A 21,603-nucleotide genomic window follows, 5' to 3' on the forward strand; every position below is an offset into this window, starting at 1 on the left:
GAGTTGGAATCACTGAGATTTCAAGGAGTGGGACATGGGATTCGATGGGCTGAGATTCTACTTTTAAAGTCAAGTAACTTTTTTTGTTGGGTGCTACCAGATTCCAAGGAGTTGGGCTTCAGATTGGATATGGGCTTCGACTTTTTACTAATTTGCTTGGGCTTGTCAATCTGATGTCTATAGAAAGTTTTTATTTTGCACAGCCAGGGTTAAGTGCAACACTCAATTAGGGCTGGCAATGGGCCTGTGAATTTGGTCAGCCCATTGGCCAGCTGGCCAGGCCTGCTTCTAACTCAGTCTTAGGTATACTTACTGGGCTATGCTTTGGTTTCAATATGAAAACAAGAGCTATTAAAGCATATGAGTCAGGTTATGGCTGACTCACTCCTGTTTCGAACAGTTTTAAGGACGCACGTAGGTACTAACGGAAGGTTTCAATTTCCAAATCTTATAAAAGTTACTAATAGGTCTCAAATAAAACTAAATGTGTCAAAGGAGTGGTGCTCAGGTCTAAGAATTTTTTTGACACGTGGGACCATGTATTAAAATTCTAAACTCAAATTTTTTGAATGGTCTGTCCATCTTATATATAGCAGGCCTTTGAACCGAAACTAGTCCCACCCTTTGCCACTTTGCTTAAATTTACTCTCTCTCTCTCTCTCTCTCTCTCTCTCTCTCTCTCTCTCTCTCTCTCTCTCTCTCTCTCTCTCTATATATATATATATATATATATAGTAAAAGGTTCTATACGGTCGAGCTCATGGGAACTCCCCATGAGGTCGATCTATGTCGGCCCCACCATGATGTATGTCAAACATCTACCCCATCAGTCAGATGCACCATTCCATAGTGGGCCTAGGCTTATAAATCAAGTCAATCCATGACTTGTGTGGGCCACCACATACAATAGTTGAGAGGGGTTACCCTCCATTAAAATATTCATAATCATTTTTTGGGCCTACCGAGATGTGGTTCACAAATCCAGCCCAGCCATTATGTGTGTCCCACTTGGATGAGGAGTCAGACCAAGTTTCAGACGCATCCAAATTTCATGTGGCCCCAACCATGTGCTTTTATATGTTTTAGGCATGTCTTCACAAGATTTTAGATGGTATAGCCCACGTGAGTTCCCAGCTAATTTTTGGAATATCCCATAATTTAAAGGGGACCCATCAAATGCACGGTGTTGATGTACTTGACATACATTATGGTGGCGCCAACACAGCTAGACCTCATGGGGAGTTCCCATGAGCTCGACCTTATAAAACCTTTTCCATATATATATATATATATATATATATATATATATATATATATATATATATATATATATATATATATATATATATATATATATATATCTTTTTAGTAGTAATGGATCCATGTTTGCATCATTGAGCATGGGTTCAAATAATGCGCAAATATTCAACAAAATATATAAGAGAATGCCAAGCAATTTGTACACCAAGAGGTTGTACGTGTAGAGATGATTCTTGACACTCATGTAATATCCGTGATCAAGAAGGCCCATTATGAAGATATATTGGCCCAAAAATAGGTCCCTAACCCATGAGGTGGGCTATAGACATGAGAAAAATAAATTTTCATGTACAAGCAACCTATATTTTATGTAACACGCTTCATGAGTGTAGTAGCCCAAAACTCTTGAGAGAGGATATGCTAACAATGGACAAAGCTCATGAACGACACAGATCTGGCCTGCATGGCCTGTAGACACGTGTCCTATCAATCACCTCTTCAATCTCTGCCCAAATTGCTTTCCCAATGCTTCATTTAGAGTGACATCACATACAAGCAAGGCAAAGTATTTCATACATTTTTAGGGCAGGTTGGACCGGGTCCCTACTATTCCTTGAGTTTGTTGTGTTTGGGCTCTTTCTGGGCTTAGTTTTGAGCCCAGTCGAAACCTGAACCACTGGCCCCCAGATCACAAAACACCTGAGGAAGATCCCATTATTAGGCAGGGCCAACAGCAAGGAATAAGCCAATCTATTAATTAGATGGGAGAAATTTTAATTCCATAAAGTATCCAAATAAGCCAATCCATGAATTAGGTGGGTGCACTTTCAATTCCATTGAGTATCCCACCGCACCATCGAACCTACCATCCAATTCATCTTTCACACTAGAACTGATCACCACAACTTTTGGTGACATTCCTTCTTTCCCACTAGCATGACAACTACATAAGGCATCCGTCCCATGAAAACAATAGATACCACCATAAAGTTCACCCATCTTGAAAATCAATCTGGTTGACCCACTAGATGGGCCACACCTACATGTTGAGTAGATTGTTTCAGTTTTCAGGTCTTTAAAGTATAGGCTCAATTACAACTTTCAAATATTAATTATAAGATATCATGGAATCAATTTGATGAGAGGATTGTATTTTTCCTTCATGAGCAAAATTTTCACATGTGATCATTAATGGGTAGGGAAATAAGACTAGACATGGATTCCAAGGGCTTCCAAATGATACTATGAATGAGATCAATGGCCATTAGATATTTTATTAGGACGGCTTGGGGTTTTCCTTAGTGAAAGTTTTATCATGCAGGCATTATTTTGATTGGCCCACAAATAACTTATTTCCCCTCTATTACAATCATCTAAATTTGAATGTAAAGAATGCTTCTGCTTTCAATCACCTAAAGTTGCATCTCAATCCCATTCATGCCTTCGGACGACGTGGACCGCATTTCAGGGTCCAAATGGTCGGTTCAGTACTGTCTGCCCAAGGCCTAGCCATTTCCTGAATGAACTAAGAATTTTGGCCCTAACCTGACACATTACCCATTACATAGGGACCTGTCCTGGCCCACTCAAAATTTGCCAAGCCCCAGCTCAATCTCTGACCACAGATTGCGATTGGCTTGGACTGGACTGGACCCAATCAATCTTGAATTTTGGATCTGCCTAATTTTTTGTCCTAACATGAGACCGAGAAACTGATGGACAGGATGGGTTTGTCACGGATGTCTCGGTGCAGCCCACATAGCCTTCCACAGCTTCATTTGGGCGGAGTGGACGTGGAATAGCTACTAACGACTTCAGTAGCTATCTCGCTACTAAAGTGATGTCACCAAGTTATGTGGACCCCATCATGATGTATGTGTTGTATCCACACAGTCTATCCATGTAGAGAGATCATTTTAGAGCATGAAGCAAATAATGAGACGGATCCAAAGCTCAAGGGAATCCCACCATAGAAAACTGTAGGAACAGTGATGGCACCATTGAAACCTTTCTATAGCCTACGACGATATTTATTTGAGATCCAACATGTTCATAAAATTCACACAGACATGGAAGAAGGGAAACCACAAATATAAGTTAACATTACCCTCTCTGTGAATTTTACTGTTACAATCCATCACCAGCAGTGATGCAGGGATGAACGTGATGAAGTCGATCACCGTCTTCCTCAAGGATAACTAATCCGAATCCACGGAGCTTCTTTGGACTCCTCACACAGATTTCTCGAATCTACGAGGAAAGAAAGCAAGAAGAATAGAAATAAATTCTAATAAATTCGTAATTTGATTGATTAATGAAATAAATGAGTGCACAGCCCTTTAAATAGGGATACCAAGCAATGAGAGAGAAATTAGAAGCAAACTATAACTAAAACTCTTAGAATTCGTAACTTACTATAAATAGTAAACTTAGCATTTAAGACGTTCGTGATGTCTAGTAGTGCACAAGGTTTCTGGCCAAAAATAGTGTCCTATTTGGCTTCACCAAGCTATTTTTCTAATTATTCTAAGCTCTTTTCATGTTGGGCACAACTTCTAAAGCCGAACGGATGAAGAGTTATAATCAAACTAAAACTTACTATTTATAGTAAAAACGGAATTAAACAAGGAAACCACCGTCGATACAGTTCGCAAATCCGACTTGCACAACCTGGCATAGCAAGTTGGGTGGTTAAAGTAGCCTGTTCTACCCAGAAACAGTGTTGAAATGAGTGTCGACCACTAAAATCCTTTTGAGGACCATAAAAGTTTTGGATCAAACCGATCTTTGTTTTTTCCCTTCATTTGGGCCTGTATGGCCTAATCAACAGATTAGATGTCAAATAAACAATACAGTGGGCCTTAGGAGGATTTTAATGGTGGATATCCAATCACTATTGTTTTCCTGGGTAGTGCACCTGAGATTTATATCTCTCTCAATTTTGGGATAAAATCCTAAAATGATCCCTAAAAATGGATGCAACAGAATGAATGAAACACATACATCATGGTGGAGCCCACATAGCACTGACCACTAGCCAGAGGGCGGTGGCAAGGGGACTAGCCAATTCGTTTCTGTATTTGTTTTACCAATGCTATTCATCTATTTTTTTCCTATCATTTTAGAGTATGATCAAAAAAAAATTAGGCACATCCAAATCTCAAGTGGACCACACCCCAGGAAAATAGTAATGATCTTACCATTAAAAACTTTCCAAGGCTCAGTGTAATGGTTATTTGCAATCCAAGATGTTGACTAAGTCACATAGACCTGGACGAAGGGAAAATACAAATATCAACTGCATCCAAAATCTTTGTGACCTCAAGAAGTTTTTAATGGTGGGCATTCAATTACAACTGGTTTCCTAAGGTGTGGTCCACATGAGATCTGGATGTATCTTATTTTTGGGTTCATACCATAAAATGAGCCCGAAAAATGGATGGATGGCGTGGATAAAAGAAATACAACCTGATGTGGCCTACAAAGCACTGTCAGTAGCTAGCCTCCGTAGGCAACCGGCGTCCTCCACTGTAGGGGTTGGTAAGCATGTTATCTTACCATTTTACACGCGCGGATTAAGTGTTATTACACGGGTAACTCCTTAGTGGGAGTTACCCTTAATGTAGGGCTCACCTTGATCATATGTTGTATATCCACTCCATTCATCTGTTTTTACTGCCCTTTTTAAGACACTTTCCCAAAAATTAAGCATATCTAAATCTAATATAGATCACACCGAAATAAACAGTGATGATTGAACGCTTACCATTAAAAACTTCCCAAGGTCCACTGTAAGCAGACCCATAATGTTTATTTGTCATCCAACCCATTGATAAGGTCAAACAGAACTGGATGAAGGGAAAATTTCTAAGGTTTGCTTGATCCAAAACTTTTGTGGCCTACAAATGGCTTTTAATGGTCATTCGCCATTTTTTTCCAGTGGTGCGATCCACCAGAGATTGGATCTTCTTAAGGTTTGGGATAACACCCTTAAATGAACTGAAAAAAATGGACGGGCGGTGTGTATATGAAACACATTCAGGAGGGTGGGCCCCACATGGAAAGGGGCTGTTACCCGGACCGCTCCCCATTTTACATGAGATGGCTTCCCGTGTGGCGATTCTATCACCAACGTGGGAGTGAATCAGGTGGTACCCAGATAGCACGTCTATGAATGGTTCCTAGTGTGGTCCACCTGCCATTTGGATATATTTCATTTTGGGGTGCATGTCCTAAAATTAACTGGGAAGATGGTATGAATACACAACATAGACATTAAGGTGGGCCACAGTCAGCTAAACACCAACTAAAGATATTATCCCTAAAATAAGCTGGCAAAAAATGGATGCACGGCATGATACAACACATGCATTCTGGTCGGCCTACAGAGATCTGATACCAGGTAGCTGGCTGGTGCTGGGGCTCACCATACAAAATAGGTCTGTGTGAGCATTGGACATTGTGCCACGCATGGGGCCTAGATCATCCATCTGGTGGTCCCCACTGAGTATGGGTGAACTGACGATTCACTTCTCTTGTGGGAGATTGAAGTGGGAGGTATACATCTCTGGTCACAAGCTTTGTTTTTTTTTCAAAAAAAATAAAATAAATTATTTTATTATTATTATTTTTACACACGCACACATACCCCACGCACACTCACGCTATAGTGGGATTTCACCACCTATGGATATTCGAACCCTTGACCAGGTGTTGAAACTTCCAAGAGTCTACCACCCGAGCAAGATGAGGATCCAAAAAAATAAAAGAGTAAGGATCCAAATTATATGCACAAGCTCTGTTAACTGTTGAGGGTCGAATATTGTATATTAGACTTCATTTGTTATCTGCTTTTACGAACATGATACTGTTTAATACCTTATTTTAATCGCGTTTGTAGTGTAAGGTGAATTTAGAAAGCTTGGATTGAAAATGGTACTAAAAGTATGGATTTGATGCTCTAAAGTCACCAAGGCAAGGGACGGACCCTAGGGGATTGAGATCGATGATTTTTCACAGCCAAGATTCAAGAAAACCACGTGTGTCACACTAAAGAGGCTCGAAAATCATACAGAATGCAAGATCACAGGGTTTCCACCATCCGTTCGGCTCGAAACTTTATATATGGCCTGAAGACCATAAATTGACCGTACATATCAAATTTCAGCCTCCAGATCCTTGTGGAAGTAGCCCAGTGGTCAGATCAGACCATAAATCCTCAACTTAGTGGCCTGGTTGATAACTGGATAGGCTTCAATTAACGTTTCAACCTTTTAAATTAACTGAGGAAATGGATGGACGGAACGGATTTTCTTCATTTACATCAAAGTGGGCCCCACTACAAAGTGCATGCGTATGGTGCATGAGCACAGCCGCCATGCACCGAAACAGCTAAGTCGGTCAGCAAGCGCTGACCTGACTAGTTCCCATTTTAACTCTGCTGCGAACAGGGGATCGACGCAGGATCTTTGTGGGCCACCATGTGGACCCATAAGCTCAATCCGAATCGTCCATTCGATGCATATGAGGGTATTAACCAAGATCTAGTGGTTCTTGGTCTGAATAATGCCAGCAAGAGGATGTAAAATGTGTTGAACGGCAGAATCATGCCGCAAGATACATCAAGTGGGCCACGTTATCAGCGCTCCAAAACCAGCCATTTCAGAATGTTTTTGGAGAAGAGACTAATGGACGGCGTGGATTTCTCAAAACATCTGTGCTCCACAACATTCACCGCAACCTGCTTTCCGTAGGGATTGCACGTCTGCGAGTTCCAGACGTTCCGAAACGTTGTGGCTCACCACCGTTGATCAGTCCGGCCATCTGGACCGTCAAAAATCGTCCCAAGGTGTGACCGACCAGAGCCAAGACGACTAAACGTCTTCGATCATGCACTTGGAGCCCCTGTAGTCGGAAATTTCATTCCAAACGTAGATTGGCTGCGTTTTGCTGCGCAAGATGATTTCCGATTTTGTTGCTGCGAAGGGCTATGCAGCCGACCACTCTAACCAGCTCAGCAAGGTCGGTTCTCCACTGAGAGCTCTCCAACCGCTCTCCTTCTATAAAAGAAAGAGAAGAAAGAAAGGGAAGGATCTAGTCCAATCATGTTAGGCTGAACCTCTTAGCTAGGGCTAAGAGGTGAAGCCCGGAGCATGATTGGGATGTTGGCTCTGTTTTGATTCATGACTGGTTGAACATTATGAATTCTAGTTTAATTATCGAGGAATATTTTTTGTTTTAATGGTTTGTTGTAATTCAAATTACAATAGATCTGTGATAGCTTAAGATATTCTCTTTTCATGCATTGAGATTGTTAAATTAGGCAATCTTGTTGTTCACCATCGTCTCATGGGCATGGTTGGGTGATGGAATCCTCGTAATCTTCTCAATTCTCTTATGATTGGTTGTTGGTTTGGTAAATTATTGTTGTTTGCCTTGTCTCCTAGGCATGGTTTGGTGACGGAATCACTTTCAAATCTTTATCATTCTTATTATTGATAATTAGATCCATGAGACATTCAAAGATCTAACAAATCTCTTCTTACCAACTGGATAAGATAGAACTCTGATTCCAGTTGTGTCCTTGAATTATGCAAAGTACTTTCCCAATTGCTAAAAGTGGATCCTCGGCACCCTAGTTCCCAACCTCTAATTTTTACTAGTTTTTATATTAATATTTTTACCATTATTCCCTTAAAATCCCTCTGATTTAGATTTCATCTTATTGTAGTTCTAGTTCTGGTTACTTTCAGATTACGTACAAGATTTAGTTCTTATGGATTTGACCTCGGTCTTACCGAGATTATTACTACATCACAACCCTATACTGGGGGTGTGAACATTAGCAAATTGAACAAATCTACAACGTTTTCCCAAAGGAATTTTAACATGTATCAATTCCCCAAATTGGCTAAAAACTTGTCTCAAATGGTCACCAGTAACATTTGAATCCAGAGCGCCAACAAATATAATTGTATTATTTGGGTCGTTCTCGGACTGAGTTGCTTGAGCAGTCTGGTAAGAAGTTTTTATAGGATATTGCTGCTGTGTAACGCCTCGAATTTTCAGGACCCGAGTATATGACTCGTTTCCTAAAACCCGAGTGTTAACCTTAAGGATGGTCAAATTCAAGTGTGTGTGTGTGTCTATATATATATATATTTCTTTCATCAGAGTAAGCAGAAGAGCGTAGAATGGACAAGTAAGTATAAAGGAAAATTTCAAATTTCATTTAGAATATATAAGAGGTTGTCAATAATGACTTATACAAACCAATGTCTCCAAAATTAGCAAATATAAGAATTACATGGTCCAATACATGAGAAATAGTAGAATGCAAGTAAATTTGAGCCGCAAGACCCCTTATCTTCTCAAGGTAGATACAGTCATGCAACCCTGGCATTTGAACCTGGCTCCTCATCAACCCGAACCTGAAAATCACTTAAGTCACCTGTGCTACCTGTATGGTTATATTTATTTGATGGATGAGTGGCCAACTCAGTGTGAATTCCCCTCAAGATTACACACCGCCACATTAGATAAGCATAGTTATAAGGAAAAACATACAAAACAATACACGACATAGGTCTTATTAGATGCATGGATGCGTGAAGTATGTAATCATCGCCCCGGGGATGCTCATCCGTGCGGACAGTGGGCTCGTCACCTATGCAATCATCGACCTGAGAAAATCATCCAGTTGGACAAATACGTACATCACGTACGATAACAATAGATGTTGGTCTGTGTCATAAATGCACGATTAGTCAAACCATTATTAATCCGTTTACAACCAGTAGGTTTAATAAGCTCAAAGATCACTATGGGGAACTCAGAGCCCAACGTAGGCTGACAGCTCAAGCATAGTGTCCCATGACCACCATCCCTAACTCATAAGATTACCACCTTAGGATGTTTAATGGAAACCTGTCGACTAATGGCCAATCATATCATAGTATATGGGGCTTGCCATTGCATGATTGCACGGTATAAAACATCGAACCCATATAGAGAAAATACCAGAACAGAGCTATATAAGGCGATATCAAAACAAGCCACATAGGGCAATTATCAAAATAGGCTACATAGGGCGAGTATAAAAACCACGCGATAAAAGACCATCCTTGAAAACCATTAGACACAACAACCCTGGATGGTAGGCCTACATCAATGGTCAATTTAAACCACCATTCAATAACCACTAAGCCGAAGGTCCATTACAATCACAACCAATCGGGTTACATCAAGTATGGGTGTACATTTTTAGGTGGGGGGTTTCCCACTGATGTACCAGTTTAAGTTTCATAAGCAATCCACAAATAATCTACCTGCATGAGTAAGTATGCAGGATAAATATTAAACATGTAATGTAACAATTCAATTCCAACAATTAACACATATAACTATGAAATGGAGATATCAATTATAAATTAAAATAAAACTATAACTTAAGCTAATAGGAAAATATAAAGCTCAAGGGGAAGAATCATTACCTGATGAACCAAATCACCTTCTAGTGTTGCTAAGTACTTGTGTTCTTAGAATCGAATCCTATCATGAATTATAAATTTTGTATGGTTAGATCCAAGTTTCATATGTCATCTATGGTTAGGATCATGACCTATGGTTTGGATCATTTAGATTTAGGGTTTTATTCATTAATCTAATCTTAGACTTTGGTTTAGGGTTTGAAGTTCAACTCATATAATTAAATTGTAATAATATTAGAATGGAGTAAAATTAAATAATAACTGCCTATTAATACTAATAATGCAAATCTTATTATCAATAACCTACAATGATAAAATAGGAATAAGATGATTAATGTTAATATCTAATATCTATAATAACCAATACTTAGCAAAATTAACCTATCAATAGTTAGCCACGTTTAATAATTGCAATAATTATAGTGACACTAATGATGGTAATAAATACTAAAATCTACTATTGAGGATAATATTAAATAAGATTCTACTACTTGATAACTACAGTTTTGTTTATAATAACTAACATTAGCACAAATAGTGTATTGACATATAACTAGGTTTTCATCCTAAAGCCTTAGACTTAGTTTCTAGGATCGAACGCTAATCGACGTGTGATTAATCACAATGTTAGTAATATCAATAGTTGTCAAACCACCATTAACATTAGCGATGCAATTTATAGTAGCTACATGATAATAATAAGCATTACAATGGTAATAAATATTCTGATCTATCCTTAATGGTAATGTTTAAGGGCGGTAAATAAAATATTATTACATATAAAATAACTAGTTTTATTATAACTAACCTCCTAATGGCTAATCGCCGGTAATATTAATAATACTAATAATAACATTAGTAGCAACGATAACTGCTCATTGAAATAGGTGTGGAATGAGGAGAAGTGGACTTATTACCTAATCGACTCAGTTCGAGTCGAGTTGACTCGGTCCAACACAACTATTCTTTCATCTTTCTCTTTTCTCTCTCTCTCTCTCTCTCTCTCTCTCTCTCTCTCTGGTCAGCGGCAGCAGCTCCAGCAGGCCTGGAGCAGGCCCAACATGGCAGACTCAGCCCCGACTCAACCCACTTCGCCTGAACTCGGTATAGGCTCAGGTTCGACATGACAATAGCAACCCCGGCCCCAACTCTCTCTCAGATTCCCTTTTCTTCCTTCCTTTTTTTTTTTTTTTTTCTCAGCTTTTCTATTACTACCGAGGGCTCTTTGAATGGCAGGGATTCGAAATCGACTCAGCTTAAGCCGAGTCAGACTCAAGACAGACCCACCCGACCAGTTTTGATACGTTTTTGATGAAATCATTGCCTCCAACACGCTGATCTGATCTTGATGGAATTAACAGGAATCAGACACCATCAAATGAGCTACGGAATAGACGCCTTAGATGAGTTACTGATGATCGGGTTGGGCTCAACGACTGGTGCATCTTGGCGAGGAAGAAGATGCAAGCGTTAATGGCAGATTGCAAGCGGGGGTTTATTTCTTCGAACTGATTGTTGTAGGTGGTGTGTATGAGCTCAGAGGAGCTTGGAGAATGGTTGGAGTGAAGCTCCAGGGAGGTTTTCATGGTGGGATTAAGCTTGAGAGGGAACGGCTATTTTCTCTCTCAGCGCCCATTTCTTTTCTAAATACCAAGCTAGGACGGCTAAGATTTCTTTAGAATGGACGGTTTGGTTGGAAGAAGAGCGATTCACGCGGATCGCCCTGCTGGCGTGAGAGCAGTTTCCATTTTTGGGAACTTTGTGTTTTTGGGACTGTTTGCGTCAGTTCTCGTGTGTACATGCATGCCGAAAAACTGGATAAAACAGTGTATTTTTGGTCGAGTCCACATCCTGAGTAAGATGGACGGTTTGGATCGTTCATATGATTAGCATAGGTGGGCCACTTACCACCGAAACGGACGTCCGTCCGTCCCATGTTTTTCCTTTTTAGAAACGCCCGCAGGCGGGAAGCTTTGCCCTTTTTGGAAAGGGTCGGGTCAAGGCAGGTTTGACCGAGGCCTTGATCCCATGCACTGGAGGTGCACGATCATGGTGGTACACACCCAATCCATTGTGGGGTCCACAGCGGTGTATCGCCTAATCCACTCCGTTTATTTCACTTGGAGGTCCCAAGAAGCTCCATGATCTGAGATCAGGCCAACGAAATGTCCAGACAGGGCCCACAACTTGATTTGGGTCCCGTTTATGGGTTTCCCGCTGATCTGTTGGTCGGATCAGTCCGAATTCGAATATATGCGGTTAAAAGGTCCTAATGCCTCATTCCATAACAGATTACTAACCAATCACTAATATTAATATTAATTTTATTACTATCATTGTTTTATATTAGTAAAATTACATTAATTTATAAGTAAGAATGAAATTTGTTATATATAATCTGCGTTATCACAGATTGTTAATACATTTAATTTGTATGAATATCAGTGAGAAAGAACGAAGGTTTATATATATTATTTGGGTGTTATTTGTATAGTTGTATATGTCTTAAGTTTTAATTTTGTATAAAATGTTAAATCGTTTGGATACTTGCATTAAAGCGAGTTACAACTCATGAACCCCTAATTACTGAATCATGATTTGTTGAGCGTTCCAACACTCTAACGATGGGATTGACTATTATTTACTTATCAACAACCCTTGAGATCCTAAAGAATGCGTAGGTATGATCCAGGAGTTGGATGTGGAACTAAACAACTCGATTTGTGCTTTTAAATGATGGATCGTCCTATGAGACGTTGTAAACTTGGTGAACGGTGGATTTCATGATTCAAGGTTGTATATCCATAATTCGGCTAGATTTGTTCATCAGTGAAGTTGGGATCCTAAGAAAATAGGTCTCTTTAGTGGTATGACGATCCATCTTGGGAATCAACGGATAGATAGCTTGATGTATGGATTAGGACTATTTTCAACGGTTGGGTTTAGACTAGAATGAGTGTGAATGTCCACTTAAGCCTGGCTTGTATGTATACTAAGTTTGGTTATATGGTAACACCCGAGTACTGGAAAGTATGGGGTGTTACATGCTATTCACCCGTATTCTTCTTAGTAGTTGCTGGACTGATCCGCATTGGCCTTGTAGAACAGAACACTCCATTCATTTCTGTCATGGCACGCACTTGCTCACTTTTATCCCTAAATCTCACAAACCCATAGCCCTTTGAGCGTCCTAATTGAGAAAATATCAGGCTTGTTGAATGTAATGTGATAGTTGCAGCAAATTTAATAGATAAGACCAAGGGTAGCAATGGGCTGAGTAGTTTACCCAACCCAGCTTTAGGCTGGACTTGGACCTACTTGCTGGGATCATGTGTTGGGCTTCTGCCTCTTATGCATGGCCTGAGAGCGTCCTAATTGAGAAAATATCAGGCTTGTTGAATGCAATATGATAGTTGCAGCAAATTTAATAGATAGGAACAAAGGTAGCAATGGGCTGAGTAGTTTGCTCGACCCAGCTTTGGGCTGGACTTGGACCTACTTGCTGGGATCATGTGTTGGGCTTCTGCCTCTTATGCATGGCCTGAGAGCATCCTAATTGAGAAAATATCAGGCTTGTTGAATGCAATGTGATAGTTGCAGCAAATTTAATAGATAGGACCAAGGGTAGCAATGGGCTGAGTAGTTTGCCCGACCCAACTTTGGGCTGGACTTGGACCTACTTGCTGGGATCATGTGTTGGGCTTCTGCCTCTTATGCATGGCCTGAGAGCATCCTAATTGAGAAAATATCAGGCTTGTTGAATGCAATGTGATAGTTGCAACAAATTTAATAGATAGGACCAAGGGTAGCAATGGGCTGAGTAGTTTGCCCGACCCAACTTTGGGCTGGACTTGGACCTACTTGTTGGGATCATGTGTTGGGCTTCTGCCTCTTATGCATGGCCTGAGAGCGTCCTAATTGAGAAAATATCAAGCTTGTTGAATGCAATGTGATAGTTGCAGCAAATTTAATAGATAGGACCAAGGGTAGCAATGGGCTGAGTAGTTTGCCCGACCCAGCTTTGGGCTGGACTTGGACCTACTTGCTGGGATCATGTGTTGGGCTTCTGCCTCTTATGCATGGCCTGATTAATTCTCAAGCCAGCCTTATGCTCATGTCACTTTAGCCACTAAATATGTGCATGTGTTATATCCTACAAATATATAAACTAATTCAATCCCAGGTTAGGCAATCCATCCATCTCGAATGTAGACAATTGGTTTAATTCCTCTGTAATGTCTTTTTCTTTGTGCATTTATGCCCCCACGTATACAATTTTCAGTCTAGGCTGGATCAAGTCGGTCTGTCTCAGGCTTGGGCAGGACCAGGCCTAGCCTAGCCAAGCCTAAATCTAGCCCATTGTCACCCCCCGAAATGACCAAAATGTAACTGCCTTTGTTTTTGTTTTTTTTGTTATTTTATTTTATTTATTTATTTTTTATTTTTACACATGCACACACACCCCCACACACTTACACACCATAGTGGGATTTCACCACCTATGGATACTCAAACCCTTGACTGGGTGTTGAAACTCCTGAGAGTCTACCACCGGAGCAAGAGTAAGGATCCATGTAGCTGCCTTTGTTATTATCCGTAATTGACATAGTGCTGGTGTTTCTTTTATTTTGAACTTTAAAGTAGGATAATTGCATTTGAAGGCATAGGTAAATATAACGAACTTTGTTTATATAGTTTCCATTAAGAAACTAACGTTAAAAAACTCCCATAAAATATGATGTGAACTCCGTCTTGCAGATAAAGCTGAACTTTGTGATGATGGTATTGCCACCAAGGAAACAATCTTGGGAGCTTGGCAAAATGAGATTCTCTATTTGTCTCAAGACTGCATTAAAAGTATCATCCTTGACAGTAAGAGGAGGAGCTCATGTAAACTACTGCATACAAAACTTTCTTTTTGCCTTGAAGAAGTAATATCCCTTTCCAAACTGGCTCATGAAACTCAATAGCTTGGACAAAGCATAAACAATAAAATGTTTCTCTTTATACTATACAGACAATGCATCAAATGCGTTCAGATCACTTTTATGGACTCCAATATACAGGTAATTGCATGTTATTATTACCAATATGTTGTTGAAATTTTAGTTTTGAAAAAATAAAAAATTTAGAAGTTTCGTTTTGCCGCACGCCAAAAAGATGTTGAAAATTTTCAAAAGAAATGTGCGGTTTTTTCTTTAGTCCCACATCGGAAATGAAAAAACAAGTTGCGGGGTTTATATGTGGAGGTGTGTGTAGTATTCTTACTTGGAGTCTTAGAGGTTGAGATGCTTGGGTTGGCACGGCAACATGCTCGAGCATGGGCTAGGGCATGGGCAATGTAGCTATAATGGCGCTATTAGCACACTTTGCACTTCGTGAGTGGTTTGAGATGAGCCTGGTTTTAAAGGGCTATAGAGAACAGTTGGATTATTTATCCAAAATGGTCAGTTGTTTTGAAAACGACTATCAACCTTAAAAGCCACAACGGTTCGAAAACAGATGGGCTTTGATGATCCAACAGTTAGATCTTCAATCCAACGACCTGAAATGGCTCAAATTCATTATCAACTATCAGAAACATTTTTTAAATATTCTGAACTATTGATGGCCACCTAGTAATGGTCCACTCTCCCAGTACCTATATAAACTGCTCAAATTATATTATAATATGTTTTAATTTATCATATGATTCTGCATGGATGTGTGGTGAGATTGATTTCTTGGGACCCCTCGGTGACACACAACGTTCGTGGTCAAGTTACGTAGGATCCTAAAATATCTGAAAATTCCCTCCATGATCAGGTTCAGACTATTGGATTGAATGTGCTAAAAAGCATTTTTCAGAGGGAACTTGGTGAAAGTGCAAACATGGAAAACAATTCGTTCATTCTCTTTTCTATTGGAGAGCTCCTTGGAGATATTTTCTCTCTAATTCAAAAGATCTCGGATGTACTTCCCATCTGAATTTATGGCGTATAAGCCAGCTGGTTTTCATCATGTGCTTTGAAAAGAGCTGTCTTATCCTCTTGATTTCAGAAAATCGTGACCAAGAATCACTTGTTACTGGTGAATGCTTGAGACTTCTAGTTCTCCTGCACACACTGTCACAAGCAAGTGAACGTCAGAAAGATGTTATTAATTTACTATTGGAAGCAATAATCATGGTTGTGTCCATATCAACTGAAGTTCATTCACAGGTAATGAAAGTTCTTACAACCATTTATGTTGATTTATTGGTCTTTAAATTGTTTATTGGGTTGGGCTCTTGATGTGTGTATCAGTTTGGGTGGTCCTATGAGGACCGAGTTTTAAGTGGTTTTCTTTAATAAAACTATGGTTACAGAGGGTTTTCTCTCTAGCAAATTTCCCAATTTCAGTTTAATTTCAAGAAATAATTAAATTATATTTATCTCATTAACTGTTTAATTTCAGGAACTTATTGAGATCAAGAGCAATGCTATGAGGCTGGTTTCTCACCTTGCTCAAATTCCATCCACTGACAACCTCAACCAAATTGCCTATGAGATTTTTTCCACTTTACATCTCACCTCCTACGCACTGGCTTTTCAGAACCACCCAAACTTTACTTTCCACAACTAAACCATGTTGTTCGGATACTGTTGAGGGTCAAATATTGCATATCAGACCCAGTTATTACATGGATTTACAAGCACGATACCGTTTAATAGCCTGACTTAATCGTGTTTGTGATGCAGAGTGTATTTACAAGCATGAACTGAAAAAGGGTGCTTAAACCATGGATTGAACGCTCTGATGACACCCAAGGCAAGGGACGGACTCTAGGGGACCAAGTTCGATGGAATTACACACCAGGGATCCGAGGAAATCAAGCCATTCACGTTAAAGAGGCCCGAAATTGGTGAAAAATGCAAGATCACATAGTTCTCGTCATCTGATTGGCTCAAAACTTCATACATGGCCTGAGGGCCATAAATCAACCGTACATATCAAATTTCAGCCCTCGAATCCCTATGAAAGTACCCCAACTGACAGATCAGCCCATAAACCATTGATTCTGGCCTGCCTGATATCTGGATATACTCCAATTTTGGTCTCAACCCATTAAATTAGATGGGAAACCAGATGGACGACGTGGATTTACCAAAAGAAGCAAGGTGGGTCCCACTTTACGTGCGTGCGTGTGCACAGCACACGTAGACTCACGACGCACCGAACCAACTAAAGCGGGTCAGCAGTGCTGACCCACGTCTTCTTCCCAATACGGCAATTGCCGTTTCACGCAGCATAATGGATGGACGCTGTCCGTTTTGCGGACGCTAGTGGGCCCCACACATTGTCCTAGTGGACAATCCAAGCCGTCCATCTTGTAGAGGGCCATGAATTCTTCAAACCTATGCTGAACTTTTGGACCCATGCAAGCACACGTACGTGATATAGGGGCCATAAGTGGACTGCCCTGCAACGTTCAAATTGATGTTTGAATGATTTCTTCTCTAATTCTGAGTCAATGGACATGAAAAACCATCCGTTTCTTACCGAAATTTCAAGGGCAATCTAATGGACGGGGTGGATTTTCATGAAAATACCTCTGTGGGGCCCACCGATCACGTCAGTGCCGGACGTGCGAAAGGCTACGCACGTCCGTGAAATCTGATCTTCCAGGCAATTGTGGCCCACCATCTTTGATCATATGGCAGATCTGAACCATCCATTGTGTAGACCAGCCAAAATACTTTCAAGAGACGCTAATTTTACAGAAATAATGCAAGGAACGCGAGAGTTATGAAGCCCCGAACTTGGCTGTGAAAAGGCTTTCGCTGCGCATGCGATAGCTTCCCAAATCCGATTTCCACCACTCCAAAAGCTATAAAAAGAGTTCCAAACGTGGAGAAGAGGGGGCGCTTAAATAGGGGACGTCAGATAGAGAGAGAGAGGCGGAGAGAGAAGTGTTTGGAATTTTTATGTATTTTTCTTTATTTTTCTTCTTTTTCCTATGATTATGTTAGGCTAAATCCCTTAGCTAGGGCTAAGAGGTGAAGCTTGTGGCGTGATGGGAGCTTCTACAGGTTTGATTGAACTGAACTGATTGACTTTGTTTTGATTTAAGAAATTCTTTTAGTCATTAATGGTTTGTTGTGATTTAAATTACAGTAGATCTGTGATGGCTTGAATAATTCCTTTCCTTTTATTTTGATGTTCGGAAACCCTGTTGTTCGCCATCATCTCATCGACGTGGTTGGATGATGGAATCCTTCCTAACACTCATACATCTTTTAGTTGGTTATGGATTGGTCTAAGTTCTGTTGTTTACCTTGTCTCTTAGGCATGGATTTGTGATGGAATCATACTTAATTCTTATACCTTTCATATCTTGAAAACTATATCAAGTAAGTTTAGTATAATATCCATGAAGCAGGCATAAGATCTCCCTGATCTCTACAAGTGGATCCTCTGAATCCCTAGTTCCCTGTTCTCTGAATTCTTTAAGTTTAGATTAATATTTCACTATTATTCCTCAAATCACAATTGGTTTATATTTCATCTTAGCCTAGTTCTAGATCTGGTTATTTTCAGATAACGTACAGGTTTCAGTCCCTGTGGATTCGACCTCGGTCTTACCGAGTTTATTACTACATCACAACCCTGCACTTGGGGTGTGAACAGATACAGCATGGGCGGACGAAAATACCCTTTCAACCTTTCCCGTCCAACTTGGTCCGTCTTGCTGCCCATCCAATCGGAAATGGATTGGCTACTCCATTGGTGCTTTTTGGGCCCCACCATGATGTATGTGTTTCATCCATGCTGTGCATCTATTTTTCTAGATCATTTCATGGTATGAGACCAAAAATGAGGTATATCCCAATATCAAGTGGACCACATTACAGGAAATAATGTTGAATGGACATCGACCATTAAAAACTTTTTGGGGGCCATAAAAGCTTTAGATCAATCTAATCTTTGTTTTTTCCCTTCATCTGTATCTATATGACCTAATCAACAGATTGAATGTCAAATAAACATTACAATGGGCCTTAGGAGGATTTTAATGGTGGATATCTAAATCACTATTGTTTTCATGTGGTGTGGTCCACTTGAGATTTATATCCTTCTCATTTTTGGGATCAAGGCATAAAATGATTTGTAAAAATGGATGAACGGAATGGATGAAACATATACGTCATGGTGGGACCCACAGAGCACTGACCACCAGCCACTGGGCTCGTGAAAGGGGGAGTAGCCAATCTGTTTCCCATCCAACCCCACACTCGATCAGCCCTGTCTTACTATCCAACTGGACATGGATTAGCTACTAACAGGTTGAGTAGGGAGACTCGCTACTGAAGTGACGTCACCAAGTTATGTGGGTCCCACCATGATGTATGTTTTGTATCCACACCATCCATCCATTTGGAGAGATCACTTACGAAGGTTTCAATGGTGGGCGTCACTCTCTCCACTATTTTTTGCGGTGGGGTCCACTTAAGCTTTGGATCTGATTAATTCTTTGGCTAATGCCCTAAAATGATCTCTCCAAATGGATGGACGGTGTGGATTGTAAACATACATAATGGTGGGACCCACATAACTTTGTGATGTCACTTTAGTAGCGAGTCTCGCTACTCAAAGTAAGATTGGGATGCCCTGACATTCTTCTCAACTCAAACTTGACCGAGCACTTCGTGAATTTGACTAAACACTTTGTATGCAATGAATTGGAAGTGACGAACCCAGGCGGATTAAATGAGATAGGCGTGGGGCCTCCGCAGCCCTTCTAACCTTAGTGATTCAAATAAGACCATATTGGAGGTACTCCAGCTTCATGAAATTGATCGAGCCTCACATGAAATTGACCGACCTAACATGTAATTGACTGGGCTTCATATGAAACTGACTGAGCCTAACATGAAATTGACCGAGCTTTACATGAAATTGATTGAGCTTCACATGAAATTAACCAAGCCTAACATGAAATTGACCGAGCTTTACATGAAATTAACCGATCTTCACATGAAATTGACCGAGCCTAACAGGAAATTGACCAAACCTCACATGAAATTGACCAAGCCCCACAAGAAATTGAACGAGTACTTCTTGAAATTAATTGAGCATCACAAGTGCAAATTTTTTCGGTTTAGGGTTTAGAGTTTAGGACAATTTGTTCAAATATACTTGCAGTCCATCGTTTCTTCGATTGAGGTACTATTTTTTTATATCATTTATTGACAAAATAAAATAAAGAAAAAGAAGTAACAATTTGATGAAAGGGTATTCTTGTATGAAGAAGAGATAAGATTTCAGAAAATGTGTTTTCGATACTAGAGTATTTTGGTATAAAGAAGAGAGAGAATTCCAGAAAATGAATTTTTGGTAGTAGAGTATTTTGGTATAAAGAAGAGAGGAGAGAAGATTTCAAAAAATGAGTTTGTATTATAGAGGTATCATCTTCCGAGAAAAGGCATTAGTTTAGTTAGGAAGGGTAAAGTTTGGATGGCTTAGAAAAGCCGGTGGGTAAAAGGTGAGATTTACAGTGGGAAAAAACTCATTACTTACTGAGGTTGCCAACAACTAGGTAACTACTGTACAGTGCTATGTGGGCTCCACAATGATGTATTTGTTTTATCTAGACCTTTTATCTATTTTTCTAGATCATTTTAGGCCATGATCCCAAAATTGAGATAGATTCAAATTTCAAGTGGACCATGCCACAAGAAAATAGTGGTGATTGAACACCTAATATTAAAGCTTTTTAGAGCCCAGTGTGATAGTTATTTGCCATCCAACCTATTATTTAGGTCACCCGGACTTGGATTAAGGAAAAACACAAATATCAACTGCATCCGTAACTTTTGTCACCCCTGAGAAGTTTTTAACGGTGGGCGTCTATTTTGTGTGGTGGGGTCCATATGAGACTTGGATGGGCCTCAATTTTGAGCTTTTTGAGCTTGTGCCCTACAATGACCCGAAAAAAAGAAAAAAAAGAAAAAGGATAAATGGCATCAATAAAACAAATACATTATAATGTCCCACAAATCACTGTCCAATAGATACTGGCAGCCTCACTAGGTAATAGGGAATGGGGAATATTGACAATGATTGCTTACTAACTTTGCCGGTACTTAAGTCATTACCGCACAGTTCTTTCTCCAAGTAGTGCATTTATTTTTCTAGATAATTTTAGGGAATGAGCCTAGAAAGAGAGATCAAAATCTCAAGTGGACCACATCATGCGATAACAGTGGTGATTGAACGGCAATAGTAAAAAACTTTCTCAGCACAGTGTAATGGTTATTTGCTATCCAACCTGTCGATTAGGTCACACGGACCTTGATGAAAGGTAACAACAAATATCAATTACATCTAAAGACTTCATAGACTTAGGAAGGTTTCTAATGATGGACATTTAATCACTACTATTTCATGAGCAGTCGTTCACATGAGATCAGGACCTGCCTTAGTTTTTGAGCTCTTGTCTTAAAATAACATGGAAAGAGGAAAGACAGCATAGATGAAACAAATACATCATGATGGGCCCACCCCACAGACCACGGTCCAGCAGTTACGGGCTACCAACAGCCTCTGTAGGCAGTTTACCTCCTAATGCGTAAGCAGCCAATAGCGAGGTGGATATTGGTCAGTTGGACTCCGCGATGATGCATTTGCTTTATCCACACCCTCTTCCATATCATTGTAGGACAGTGCTCTATGGGCTTCATGATGATGTATTTATATCACCTTAATTTTAGTCTAAATATTATATCCTATAAATATATATTAATTCAATCCTAATTTAGGCAATCTATCTATTTTGAATATAGACATTTGACTTAATTCCTCTTTATTGTATATTTCTTTGTGCATTTATGTG

General features: G+C 39.9%; 1 protein-coding gene across 1 annotated transcript in view; it reads left to right on the forward strand.

Annotated features, from left to right (window-relative positions):
- The first annotated feature begins 14,334 nt into the window (after positions 1-14,334).
- Positions 14,335-21,603, forward strand: part of LOC131230567 (protein SWEETIE-like) — a 70,887-nt gene continuing 63,618 nt past the window's right edge. The window contains exon 1 of the mRNA XM_058226471.1: positions 14,335-14,815. Within this exon, the coding sequence (XP_058082454.1) occupies positions 14,744-14,815 (72 nt within the window). The 5' untranslated portion in view covers positions 14,335-14,743. The remainder of the gene's footprint in view (positions 14,816-21,603) is intronic.

This window comes from Magnolia sinica, chromosome 17 (assembly GCF_029962835.1).
Source record: "Magnolia sinica isolate HGM2019 chromosome 17, MsV1, whole genome shotgun sequence".
NCBI classification, from domain to species: Eukaryota; Viridiplantae; Streptophyta; class Magnoliopsida; order Magnoliales; family Magnoliaceae; genus Magnolia; species Magnolia sinica.